This window comes from Chiloscyllium plagiosum, unplaced genomic scaffold, assembly GCF_037043375.1.
Source record: "Chiloscyllium plagiosum isolate Xiang-an unplaced genomic scaffold, Cpla_swu_hap1 HiC_scaffold_1, whole genome shotgun sequence".
Taxonomy (NCBI): domain Eukaryota; kingdom Metazoa; phylum Chordata; class Chondrichthyes; order Orectolobiformes; family Hemiscylliidae; genus Chiloscyllium; species Chiloscyllium plagiosum.
The window spans coordinates 38602943-38617321 of record NW_028270139.1 but is presented as its reverse complement, the minus strand read 5'-3'; the positions used below and the strand labels follow the sequence as shown (position 1 = coordinate 38617321).

Here is a 14379-nt window from a genome sequence, read left to right as displayed (position 1 = left end):
AGTTGCAAGTTGAGGGGGATTATAACTTGTTCAATGCCTTATAAATGCTACGCTTCATTTCATTAATGTTCAGATTCCCACCTGACCAAATGCACCAACAGTCCAAATATGGAGAAAATTCAACATGAAAATCAGAATGGGAACCTAGTGACTTCAGGGCTCCAAGGGCATTGGTTATGTGCATCCACACTTCCACAGACATTGGCATTCAATGTGTGCCAGTCTTTAACAACTCTCATGGCAAACCTCCGATTCGCTTACAGTACACTTCTGAATTTCAATGCTTCATTGTCGGCCGCACTGGCATCTATCATCGCAATGCTGCAGCAAGGTCACAGTCCTCTCAAAGACATGGGACTAGCTCATGGCCTGAACCGGATTGTATCCCTGAGTTCTTTGCTTGCGGTCATGGTACTCATTCATTCTCAGCCTAGCTCACTACTGACACCATCCTTTCCCTGCACTGTCATGCCTTGCCTTTGTGCACTTTCCCCCATCTGCCAGAGATATCAGGCTCATATTACTCCTGTTTTACATTTATCCCATATTTTTCCCAATGAGATAGATTCAATATATGATTGAATCCCTTTGCCCTAACAAGACAGTCCTGTGTATTAATATATATAGTTTCTATTAAGTGCAATGCATCACACTGAGTCCAACTGATAATCATTAACAAATATCTGGCGTAATTTCCAGCAGAGTTGTATTATTTAGTAAATTTTGGTTGAAAGCAGAATCACATCTCATGTTGGAAGTGGTGTTCTGAGGCTTGCAAACATGGCTGGTTGAGCCTGTTGCGAATGGTCAATGGGTTGTGTTGCTTGATACAGTCCACCAATTGTTGGGATGTATGGCCACCATGCCTGGCATGACACCTGCACTGAAACTCATCTATCACATTACTCATTTGTATGGGAGGTAAATCTTCATGGCTTAATAGTCAGCCTCTTGTCAGTGGAGAAAACCAGTCATGAGTTTACCAGTTGTTTGAACTGTTGAGACACCTTCCTCTTTCAGGGTCACCTGAAGTAGACTGTTCAGTACAAAAGTGGTGCCCATTAGCCCTTTCATGAGCTTGCACAATATAGGACAAGTGATAATTTCATCAGGATAGCTACTATCACGCAGTCTAGTTTTGACAGTTTTAGCAAGATGTTTGCCGATTAATCTAAACATCTATAGGATGTAGATTCATGATCTGGATTGAGAAACTGATATAAATTGACAAAGTTTGCCAAGGTATCAAATTAAGAGGGACATTTATTTCTGAATTGGAATTCAGGAAATAAAGACTGAGTTGGGGAGATTGATAATGTGATTGAATGGAAACAATTGCAGATTGTAAATTGGACAATTAATGTGAATAAGTATTAAATAATGCACTTCAGGAGGAAATTGAGTAATAAGTATACTCCAGAAATGATGTTGAAAGAACAAATGATTAATCTCAATGCTGTCATCACATTTATGGAAACTGCTGAAACTGTAATGAGTAGTTGCTTTTTATTAACTTCCAGATTAGATAAGTATTTATATAGACCCTGTTCCCCTTCATGATGTCTAACTCAATTGGCTCAAGTATTGGGGAAACTGATGCACAAGAGTTTGGTTTGGGGAGGGTACAATTTATTCTGCAATTTGGAGGCAGTTTTGAAACAACGGGAGGCTGTCAACTCAAACTGTTTCTAGCTCTTTGTGGTTTGACCCGAGGCAGCTTCGGATGGCTATTGGCAACATGCCTCTCAATGATAGGATGTCAGTTATGGTCCTCAAAGACATTAACAGGGATTGGAACTTCCTATTATTTGAAAAGCAGACAGGACCACTGCAGTCTTCATACATTATCAGCCCACAGGGAGTGAGTGCAAAAGGTGGGACTTAATGTGGCTTGACATTATTTGCCATCTGACCTTCTCTTGCCAAAAATGAAGAGTCTCTGGTCAGTCATCAGGTATAGGCGTACCATGCAGCAGACTTTCATGAAGTGCTCAACTTGAAAGCCCAGCAATGCTCTCGTCCTCATCTCCCTCTCCTTGCCTTGCTCCCTAAGGTACTGATGTATTGTTGGTGCCCTCATGTTGTGACTGCTGATTAACTCTGCTAATGCATTGCTGCTACACAAATGGCAATTCCAGAGGCATTTCTTACTTGTTGAGCTCCCATCAGGGTGACCATAAACGCCCAATCCTTCTTAGATAGAGGGGCGATGCCAGAGGACGAGAGAACTGCACGTTACTATTTTGTTCAGAAAAGGGTGTAAGGATATACCCAGCAACAACAGGTCTGTCAGTTTAACTTGTAAGTTCAAAAGCCTTTGGAAACAATAATTCAAGACAAAATTAATCGGAATTTAGACGCACAGATTAATTATGAAAGCCAGCCTGAACTTGTTAAGAGCAAATTGTGCTTAATTTGTGTCAGTTTTTGATGAGTTAACAGTGTGTTGTTGGGAATAATGCAGTTAATGTATACATGGTCTACCAAGCAACATTTGATAAAGTGCCGAATCACATTCTTGTTAGCATAGTTGAAGCCCATGGAATAAAAGGGATTCTAGCAAGATGGATACAAAATTGGCTGAGTGTCAGGAAACAGAGAGCAGTGGGGAAACTGTTTTTCAGATTGAAGGAAGGATCATGGTGGGATTCCTCATCCATCAATGTTAGAATTCCTAATGTTCTTATATAAATATAAATGGCCAAAGGTCGTATGGTCAAGAAACAACTTCAGCATTTATAGAAAACAAAATACTTAGAGACAGCTTGAACTGTGAGGAGGATAGTAATAAAACAGATGATAAAGGACAAACAATTTGAAGATGAAATTTAAAACAGAAAGACATGAAGTGATTTGTTTTGTTAGGGTGGATAAGTGGAAGTAATTTAAATGTATGGTTTGATTCTGATGTGGGCCAGGAGTTGAATGGCGAGGGGCCAAATGTGTTCGATATCTTTGAAAATGCCAGGGCAGATTGGAAAATGCATTCTGGGCTGTGCAACCTGAGAACAAAATCAAGGAAGTTATAACAAATCTTTATAAAACAGAAATATTGCTTCCTGTTCTGAGCACCACACTTTAGAAAAGATATGAAAGGCAGAGAACTTTCACAAGAACGGTGTCAGGGATGTGGATGGATTAGAGAAGCTTAGGCTCTAATCCATGGAGGGAAAAAAAATTAAGAGGAGATTTGATGCATATGTTAAAGATCACGAGAAGTCTGAAAGAATGGGTAGACTGCATGAGCTGCCATTGGTTGAAGTATAGAGGCCCAGATGATGCTAACTTAACGTGATTTACAAAACAAACGACAGGAACAGGGGAAAAAAGTTATGACACATTAGAGTGGCAACAATTTGGAATGCCTTACTTGAGAGTGTAGTGGAGGAAGAGTACATGCAAGATATTCAAAACAGAATAGGATAATTGAAAAGAAAAGTGATTGCAGATCCATGAACAAAAGGACAGGAGAGTGGGATTAGGAGCATTTCTGTGGCAGAGAGTTGGCAGTGGCATCATAGCAGAATGGCTTCCTTCTGTGCTCTAACAATCCAATGATAAGGTCAGCTGAAATCCTGCTGCTCCTGAAATAATTGAAGTAGGGAGCCAAAGATGATCCTGCCACATAAAACCCTTACAGAGTCTGGAGTCCTGTGCATTTGGTTCTCAATACTCCAGATATTCTAGTCATTAATTTCAAATTTTTATCTATTTTCAATTTGTTGAACAGATTCTGCACTTTGAGCTGGGTTTTCAAGCATTCACAATCAATTCTTCTTATTCTTTAGAGAAACAAGTTGTCCGTATGCAGATAATTAATGCTTCCCAATTTCTTTTATTCTTAGCTTTCTTTTCAGGACTCCTGTGGGGCATAGCAAACAGTGCATGGTTTCTGGCAAACTATTTCCTTGGTGCAGTTATCACTTTTCCTCTTGTTACTGCTGTGAGTACTGCTTTTATTTGTAACTGTATCAACAATAATATAGAGTAACATGGAAAAATCTGAATTATTGTTAAGCTGAATTGGAAAGGCATAGGAAATCAACTGTTAGCTGTGCAATTGTAAAATCACTAAAAATCACAAGCCAAACGCGCAACTTAGTGTCTTTTAGCAATGTTGGGTATGTAGATATAACTGCTCTCAACACCATTGCATCTCAAAGAGACACAGAGAATTAATTTAAATTCATCCTCAGGACATTGATATCATTGGAAGCCATTCTGAGGATATGGTGGTGGGTCTCCTTCCTGAACCACTGCAGTCCGCTGTTGTGATATTGTACAACTGACTGGCTTTTTCAGAAACTTCAGAGAGAGTGTGGACTGGAATTACATGTAGGCAGACTGGTTAAGGACAATGGGTTTCCTTGCCTAATAAACATTAGCGAACCAATTCAGTTTATACAACAACCCAATTGCTCATGACAGACAAAAAGGACATACATTTATATAGCATCCTCCATGACCTCTGCATGTCCAAAAGCACTTTACAACAAATTAAGTTCTATTGAGTACGGTTGGTGTCGTACTATATGAAACAGCAGCTCAACTATAAACAGCAAATTACCACAAACAGCAATTTTAAATTGAATTCTCAAATTGTCCCAATATGATTTGAAGTCAGACTTTTAGGATTAGAATGTCCAAATCTCTGAATGGTCCAGGTAGATAGCCACTGCACAAATGTACCCAAAAATATCTATTATTTATTCTTCCATGTGTTTGGAAGTATGTTAGTTTGGTTATGCATTCATTCCATAGCAATTTCCATAAGTTCCCCTTCTCACTTACCAGGCTAGGGACAACTCACCAGAGATTATGACCCTCTCAATTCAGGGTCTCTTTAAGTGATAACTACTCAACAGCCCTATTAGTGAATTTGAATTTGTGGTCTTGATATTGTTACAGTGATGCCAAATACAGATTCCGTACCCACAACACATTCTGCTTTCTTAATTGATGCTTCAAGGAATGTTTCAAAGAGCTAAAGAGAGAGAGCTTAAAATCCACATTGAGTTGTTGGGTTAGGGTTAAGGTCAAACCTGACAGCTTTTAGTTAGACGTTAGGCACATCCAACCACTTGGGGAGATAAACTGGGACGCTACCATATTCCCCCTCTCAAGTTTATATTCCAGTTTTTATTAGTCATTTGAAAAATTATATTCTTCACTTTGACTTCTTATTTCTAATAGGCTTTTTTTCAATAATTATACTCAATATTTCACCAGGCTGTAGTATGGTTGTACTTTTTTTTTTGTTTTTGCGGTGAGAATGTAATTTCTCTCCCCTTCGGCTTTTCTCGGGGTGGAGGTTTTTTCTCTTGCTCTATCCTTTCGGCTCACAGCTCAGTGGAAATTTCTTGCCCAAGTGGAATGTTTGCTGTTATACAAATAGATAAAAATCGGTAAAATAATGCTTGGGGTGGGATTAGAATGACCAACGTCTTGGAGGTTAGAAATAAAACTCAGAAAGATCTGTTCACATATCAGCCAGAGTTCCAATTTACAGTTATTCTGGATCATAGATTAGATCAATGCTTACAAGAGACAAATTATGAAATGTTGACGTTTAACAGAACTTCATTGTAATACTTAAAATGTATTCAGTGACATGTTGCAATGAAATAGAGCTGGCAGTCCTTCAGAGCAAGAACAAATTATTGTGCATTTGGATGAAGAACTCCAAGCTCCATTTTAACTCGCCGACTTAAGTCAGACTTTTATTTGAGGGTGAAGATGCTTTATTGATACAGGACTTTTGAACTGCACTTACTATCGTTTTATTTTGTTTATTTCTATAGATGGTTTGATTTCAGGAATGTGTCTGTTCACTGTCCTTTTCAAATAAAACTCATTCGATGTCACTGGTGCTGTTGGAGTGGTGGTGCGAGTGCATTTAAATTTTTTTCGTGGACATAATTTGTATTCTTTCGCAGGATGTGAGCATTGCTGGCAAGGGCCTGCATTTATTTCCCATCCCTAATTGCCTTTGAGAAGATGCCTGTTTGGTTCGTTGCTTTCCTTCAGTTGCAGGTACACACACACACAGTACTTAAGGAGGGGAGCTACAGGGAGTAACAGTGAAGGAACTGCAGGTCTGGACTATCAGTGACTTGGAGTGGAACTTGCAGGTTCCTATGTATGTGTTGCCCTTCTCCTTCTCGATGATAGAGGTCATGGGTTTGGAAGTGCTATAGAAGGAGGCTCCACAGATTTGTTACAATGTATATTACAGATACCAAGTCGTAAATTGAGAATTTAACTATACTTCTACCAACCAAATATAGGATAAATATAACCTGCTTGATTTATGAAGTTTATTTAATTGAAAGGTCAGGCATTACTTGTTGTTATTTTGTGTTAATGAAATGCAGAATATGGGAATATTTTAACTAGTTTCCAGTTTAAGGAGTAGGAAAACTTGTGCAACTAATATTTCCTTAAACACCAACCAGACAGTCTGAAAACTTGTAACAAAGTATATCATCCAACTCAAAGGAGTAATTCTTTCAACAGGTCCATTTTACCATAGGTATTGAATGTACCATGTTGACGCAATGGACATGGTCATAAATCAAAAACCTGAGATACAGCACAAGTCATTTTGCATTTGTATAGTGCCTTTACGAGACCATACATCACAGATATATTAGACGTAATTATCACAGTCACATAAGGAGATCATAGAACAGATAAGACCGTAAGATATAGGTGCAGTATTGTGCCCATCAAGTCTGCTCTACCATACTTCTATGGTTTCTCAACCCCTAACTCCTGCCTTTTTCCCATAACCCTTGGTCCCCTTATTAATCAAGAACCTGTCTATCTCTGTCTTAAATACACTCCATGATCTGGCCTCCACAGCAATCCTGGCAATGAGTTCCACAGATTCACCACCCTCTGGCTGAAGAAATTCCTCCTTGTTTCAGTTCTAAAGGGACACCCCTTCACTCTGAGGCTGTGCCCTTGGGTCCTAGTCTCTCCTACTAGTGGAAACATCTTTTCTGTGTCCAGTTTAACCTCTCAGTGTTCTGTAAGTTTTAGTGAGATCCCCTTTGTCCTTCTAAATTCCACCAAATACAGACTCTCAGTCCTCAACCACTCCTCATACAACAAGCTCTTCACTTCCAGGATCACTCTTGTGGACCTCCTCCAGCACCAGCATATCCTTCCTCAGATACGGGGCCCAAAACCGCTGGCAATATTCCAAATATGGTCTGACCATCGTCTGAGGGATATGGGCCAAGTGCAGGCAGGTGGAACAAATTTAGTTTGGGCAAATGGTCAGCATGGATTGGTTGGACCGAAGGGTCTGTTTCTGTGCTCTATGATCCGGAAGAATACACACAATGTCAGCACCAATATGTCTGTCAAAAAGTGTGATTATTTCAGGCTTCTGGGAGATGATATGGTGTTAGCAGCTCTTTGTATACAAAACACAAACAATTTAATAAAAAACGAAATGTATGTGAAATTAGTTTGAGAAAAAATCAACCTGAATTAGTACCAGTGAGAGACAGAAAAGCTAAGTGAATTATACTAAAACAAATGGTTGTTCCTCTTGTATTCAATGCCTTGACTAATAAAAACAAGTATCCATTGTGTCTTTGTAACCATTGTATCCAGCTATTCTGCTGCCTTTGAGAATTTGTAGACAGGTGCACTAACGTTCCTTTGATCCTCTCCACTGGCTGAGGTCCTACCATTCAATATATACTCCATTACATTGTTTAGCAGTGTATCACCTCACATGTTTAAGTTAAAATCCATTTAGCATTTTCTGTCCATCTGATTAGCCCATCTATATCATCCTGTAATCCAAGGATTTCCTCTTTGTTCTTTACAACACCAACTTTTGTGTCATCTGCAAAACTACTGATCAAACCTCCTACATTCATGTCTAGATCATTTGCTTATATTTGAAACGGCATGGGACTTAGCGCTGAAACCTGGTATGCTACTAGACACAACGTTTCAGCCATAAAAGAATCTTTGCCTTTCATCCTCTATGCTAACCATTAAGGCAACTTTGGATCCAATTTGCCAAACTGCTCTGGATCCCATGAGCTCTTATCTTTTTCACCTGTCTCCCAGGTGAGACTTTTTCAAAATCCTTACCGAAGTCCATGTAAACTACATCCTTTTATGATTCACTTCCTTTATGCACACATTGAGCCATCTCCTTGATAAAACCTTTCAGGTTGGATCTCCCCCTTGACAATCCATGCTGACTGTTCTTGATTAATTCTTGACCCTCAAAGTGGAAATTAATTCTGCCCCTCAGAATGCTTTCCAATAGTTTCCTTCCCACTTTTAAGAGACTCAGGCTTGTTCCCTGATTTATCCCTACCATCCTTCTTGAAAAATGGTACCACATTAGCTGTTCTCTGGCAGTTCTCCTATGTTCAGAGTGGATTTAAAAATTAATGTCCAGGCTCCTGCAATTTCCTCCTTTGCTTCCCGTACAGCCTTGGATACATTTCATTTGGGCCTGGGGACTTATCCATTTTAAATCCTGCTAAAGCTGTTAGTACCTCCTCCCTCTCAAGATTAATTTTTCATCTACATCACTGTCATTAACTTTCTGATTTTCAAACCTCTAGCATTCTTCTCTATATTGAAAACAGATGTAAAATATTTTTTAAAACTCATCTTTGTCTTCTGGTTCTAAAATAATAAGAGTTTTGAGTTCAAACAACAAATTAGTGAACTGCAGAGCACTTCATGCTATATTACAGTAAGCAAATGGTTTACTGGAGATCAATAATAAATTGCAAGAAACATTTGAGCATTTAAAACAGGAAATAAGATATAAAAAATCAACAGATCTGGCGCAAGAAGAAGTTGAGAAATTTGCAGAAAACAGATACGTGAAGTGTATGGAAGACAAATATAATTTTCAGAATTGTCACGCAGAAGGGTCTCAGTAGAACAGGCACAGCATTGCACCACCATCAATAACGTTGTTTGAAAAATCTAATAAAACTACATTAAAAATTCAAAGTTCATTTTAGATATTTAATTATAAATATCAATTGTAAATATTCTTCAGTTCAGACAAAATGGTAAAAGAAATGATTGGAACAGTATGTTAATATATAGAGACACTTGTGTTTTTTGAAAAAGTTAGGAGCTGCATTCTTGTGTGCATATGTACATATACATAATCCAGAATGTCACATCACTCACTATGACATTAAAGCCAGTGTATCAAAAGGTTACGAATCTTTGGAATTCACTACTCCAGAATGCTCTACCAACATCTATATTTAAGACTGGGTAATGTACCTTTTTGGTTCTTTCGGAAATTAAGGGACAATGGGAAGTCAGCAAGGTGGAATTGAAGCCACAATGGATCATGATCATTTTGAATAGTAGGCTTTCTAGGCTGGATGAGCCACTTCCACAACAATTTGTTGTGTTCTTAACAAACATGTCCAGACTAGAATATATTTAGCCTTTTGGGTTCTTAGCAATCAAACACCCGTATAGTAGCAGCACAGTTTATTTTTAAAAGATGGCAAAGGTCTTATGACCTTGCTGAATTATTTGGTAGAAATACTATACATTTTAGTAGAGCTTATTGTGAGAAGTTACAGCTTGGGTTTACAGAATTACTTGCAGAGTTTTATTGTTGTGGAAGTTATGGCGCCATCTTGTGTGGATCATAGGAAATACAGGCATTTACCCATGCAGGGCCATTCTGGTGGTTTTGACACCAAACTTCATTGCCTGAAGTAAACTACCTCTCACTCAGAGGAGTCTTGTGTCAGACATTGACGTGCCTGATGCTGTTTCATCCTCACCCAAAGGTGCAGGAAAATCAGATTTAACCTGGTGTGATGTCTTCTCCCCATTAGCAACTCTGCTGGAGTTAGCATAGAATCATAGAACCCCTACAGCGTGGGTATAGGCCATCTGGCCCAACAAGTCCACACTGAGCCTCCCCTACTGTATTACTGTACATTTATTCCTGACTAATGCATCAAACCTACACATCCATGAACACTATGGGCAATTAAGCATGGCTAATTCACCTAACCTGCGTACCTTTGGATTGTGGGAGGAAGCTGGAGCACTCGGAGGAAACCCATGCAGCCAGGGGGAGAATGTGCAAACTCTCTGTAGTTGCTTAAGGGTGTGGTCCTACAATCAAATAGGAGCCGGGACATTTTGGTATTGAGTGAAGCTGTCGGCTGTTTCTTTAATCCTGTCTTCAAATTTTGGACTGTTCTTTCCATCAGAGCTGTGCCTATGTGCCAAATACTGTTCGTCTTTAGCAGATACTCTAATTCCCTATTAGTAAATGATAGCCCGTTGTCTGGGACCAACACGTCAAGAGTTCACGTATTTGCAGCACCACGTCTCACTTAGCATCGTAGTGGGCTAACATCTTAGATGATAATAGCTGCTTTTCCACTTCCCTGAAGGTTATTTCTTGGCTATGAGATCATTTCCAAGGCTGACCCTTTTTCAATAGCAGGTGTAAGGGTGCCAGGATGGAGGTCAGGTTACATATGAACTTTCCGTAATAATTCATCAATCCAAGGACAGATCTAAGCTCCGATACTGACATGGAGCTGGGGCACCTTTGATTGCCCTCACCTTATCTTACAACGAGTGATTTTATTGACTTGGTGGCCCAAGCTGGTCAGTTGGGATGCTTGGAACACGCATATTTCCTTCCAAAGGCATACCCTGTCATGGAGAAATAATTAAGCACTATGTCCAATTTCTCTAAATGTTCTTTATTGGTCTTCCCAGGTATTAGCACACCACCTGGATAAATGGTGACTTAAGGTAGACCTTGTAAAATGTTCTCCATTGTCTACTGGAAAATGGTACAGGCTGATGATACCGCGAAAAGCAATCTTATATATTGGTTCAAACCCTTATGGGTATTAATTGTAGCATCCTTCTGCAAATGCTGATCTGATTGCAATAGTAGGTATGCATGGCTTGTGTCCAGTTTCATGAAGGACAGCCCCACTCCATCAGCTTTGTGTTTAAATCCTCTATGCATGGGATTGTGTATTTATCTAGCTGCCATAACTGGTTTACCGTTTGTTTGAAGTCCCCACAAAGGTTAACTGGCCCATTGGGGTTCACAATCAGTACAACCAGTGCTACCCATTCTGTAAACTGCACTGGTTTGGTGATTCATTTACTTTCCAGCCTCCTGATCTCTGCCTCTATTCTTCCATGTAAGGCCAATGGTACTGGGCGGGCCTTGCAGAATCATGGGATTGCTTATTGGTCAACATGGGAAACAGCCTTGGCCGCTTTGATAGTCCTAGACTTGCCTAATGAACTTCTGGATATTTAATTAGGTCTTCACTCAGGCAGCCATTTTCTAATCGAAAATCATTGAGCCAATCAAGTTGAACCTTTCTCAACCAATTTTACCCCATCAAGCTTGGGGCTGTGCCTTTTACTACAATCAGTGGTAACTGAACCAATTGCTTCTGATAAGAGATTGGAACTGAAGTTGTACCCTGAATCTGTAAAGTATAGGTCCTCATCCTGGCTGAGGTCTTACGCATACTTTAAGGGTTGGAATCCAGACTGAATTTTGGTAAAGACTGGTTCCACAATCACTGATACAGCCGCTCTGGTATTGACCTCCATTAGAACTGGGTGACCATTTAACCAGATATTTATTTTGATTCTGATTTGGATGTTACTAAGTAATTTAACTGTTCCAAACCAGCTGTAAGTGGGTTTTCCAGTGTGTGCACTCTCCGGATACCAGCCTATGAGTTCTCTTACTCAATTCAGGCCTAGTGGGGCTTTTTTGCTGTCTTGACACCACACACTGGCAGCAACTACAATGGCCTGCTGGCCTGGATCCTCAAGAAAATTTTAATCATTTGGCTGAGGCTTGTCTTTGTTTTGGGGTTTTGCTGTGGGCTGACCTAAGGTCCCTCTGTTCAGGATGTCCTAATTGAGGCTATGCCATTGCCCAAGCTCAGGCGCACTGGTGAGGGTATCCACTTTCATCGAGCTGCGCTGTGACTCATAAGCTCCACCTGCTGCATTTTCTAACCATAAATCCAGTTGTAGTACCTGTTTGAAGTCCAGTTGAGTTTCAGCTAGTGGAGAGTTTTATATGGTCACATCATTAATCCCACAAAACAAATGATCTCTCAGCTTCTCACATACCAAACTCACATGCCTCTGCCAGTTGTCTTAACCTCATCAAAAATCCTGATGCAGATTTCCCAGGTTCTCAAACTGTCAAGTAAAACTGATAGCATCTCAGAATTAGAGGAAGCTTGGGGGTTATAATATTCCTTAGCTAAATATATCTACTTTTGAAAGATTTTAGTATCTGGTGCCTCTGGGAAAGTTAGGCTCCCAATAACCCAAAAAGCTGCAGGTCTACAAGTTGTCAGGAGAAATACTCATTGCTTTTGTCTGCTGCACTGTCATTTGCCTGAAAACAAAACACGTTCTCTCCACATACTGGGCCCAGTCTTTAATGGCAGGATCGAACAGGTCAAGCTTCCCAAATAGTTAATTGTTTACCCCAATTCAATGATGACCATTGTGAGCTAATCTCTTCAGAGGCATGTTTTTCTCTTTTTGCCACTGACCATAAACAGGTCCAGGCAGCGGGCCGTGGAGGGGGTTGTTAGGGCCGACTGCCTGCCCCTCTTCCGCGGTTACGTTAGAGCCCGAGTGTCCTTGGAGAAGGAGCACGCGGTCTCCACCAACACCCTGGAGTTGTTCAGGGAGAGGTGGGTGCCGCAGGGAGTGGAGTGCATTATTTCCCCCTCCAACTCTATTTTGATTTAATTCCCTGCCCTCCCCTTCACTGTTTGATCACACAGCATTGCCCTTTGATGTGAAAGGCAGTGCATGTCACTGGCCACTCTGGTGTTTCCTATCTTCCTGGTGGTGGAAATTGAATAAAGGTTCGTACACCTTGTGTGTGTCTCTCTCTGTGTCTCACACCTGCACACACACAACATGGGTGCTGGGGAAAAAATAAGCACTACCGCAGTTAGGCGGTATTGTGTTTTTTTTAAAAGAAAGTAAAGTAAAAAATAAAAAAAAACAAGAGTGTCAGACATCCTGACACTCTAATAAAAAAAACTCCATGAAAGCCATGGAGTTTATCCATCATCATTTATTTACAAGTGACATGACACTGATCCAGCTAGCTCAGAGCTGGCTCCTAGAGTCAGCAGAACCCCTGACACTCCTGTCAGCCAGGGCTCCATGATTGGGCCAGATTAACAACTGCAATTAGGAAACTCATATTCTGTGAGATCCACCTGGCTGATCTTGTTCCAATTACTACCTCTCCCTTTAACTCTGCTTCTCTCATGGGAGACTGGTTGGCAAGGTTAGATCTCATGGAATATAGGGGAGAACTAGTCATTTGGATACAGAACTGGCTCAAAGGTAGAAGACAGAGGGTGGTGGTGGAGGATTATTTTTCAGACTGGAGGCCTGTGACCAGTGGAGTGCCACAAGGATCGGTGCTGGGCCCTCTACTTTTTGTCATTTACATAAATGATTTGGATGCGAGCATGAGAGGTAGAGTTAGTAAGTTTGCAGATGACACCAAAATTGGAGGTGTAGTGGACAGCGAAGAGGGTTACCTCAGATTATAACAGGATCTGGGCCAATGGGCTGAGAAGTGGCAGATGGAGTTTAATTCAGATAAATGCAAGGTGCTGCATTTTGGGAAAGCAAATCTTAGCAGGACTTATACACTTAATGGTAAGGTCCTAGGGAGTGTTGCTGAACAAAGAGACCTTGGAGTGCAAGTTCATAGCTCCTTGAAAGTGGATCGCAGGTAGATAGGATAGTGAAGAAGGTGTTTGGTATGCTTTCCTTTATTGGTCAGAGTATTGAGTACAGGAGTTGGGAGGTCATGTTGCGGCTGTACAGGACATTGGTTAGGCTACTGTTGGAATATTGCGTGCAATTCTGGTCTCCTTCCTATCGGAAAGATGTTGTGAAACTTGAAAGGGTTCAGAAAAGATTTACAAGGATGTTGCCAGGGTTGGAGGATCTGAGCTACAGGGAGAGGCTGAACAGGCTGGGGCTGTTTTCTCTGAAGCATCAGAGGCTGAGGGGTGACCTTATAGAGGCTTACAAAATTATGAGGGGCATGGATAGGGTAAATAGGCAAAGTCTTTTCCCTGGGGTCGGGGAGTCCAGAACTAGAGGGCATCGGTTTTGGGTGAGAGGGGAAAGATATAAAGGAGACCTAAGGGGCAACCTTTTCATGCAGAGGGTGGAGCGTGTATGGAATGAGCTGCCAGAGGATGTGGTGGAGGCTGGTACAATTACAACATTTAAGAGGCATTTGGATGTGTATATGAATAGGAAGGGTTTGGAGGGATATGGGCCGGGTGCTAGCAG

At 40.7% G+C, this 14379-nt stretch overlaps 1 protein-coding gene across 2 annotated transcripts in view; it reads left to right on the top strand.

Moving 5' to 3' along the window:
- The window catches only part of LOC122552844 (transmembrane protein 144-like), a 73466-nt gene that overhangs the window by 52609 nt on the left and 6478 nt on the right, over nucleotides 1-14379 (top strand). For both annotated transcript variants that reach the window (XM_087985878.1, XM_087985883.1), the window contains one exon: nucleotides 3846-3943. In XM_087985878.1, the coding sequence (XP_087842004.1) occupies nucleotides 3846-3943 (98 nt within the window). The remainder of the gene's footprint in view (nucleotides 1-3845; nucleotides 3944-14379) is intronic.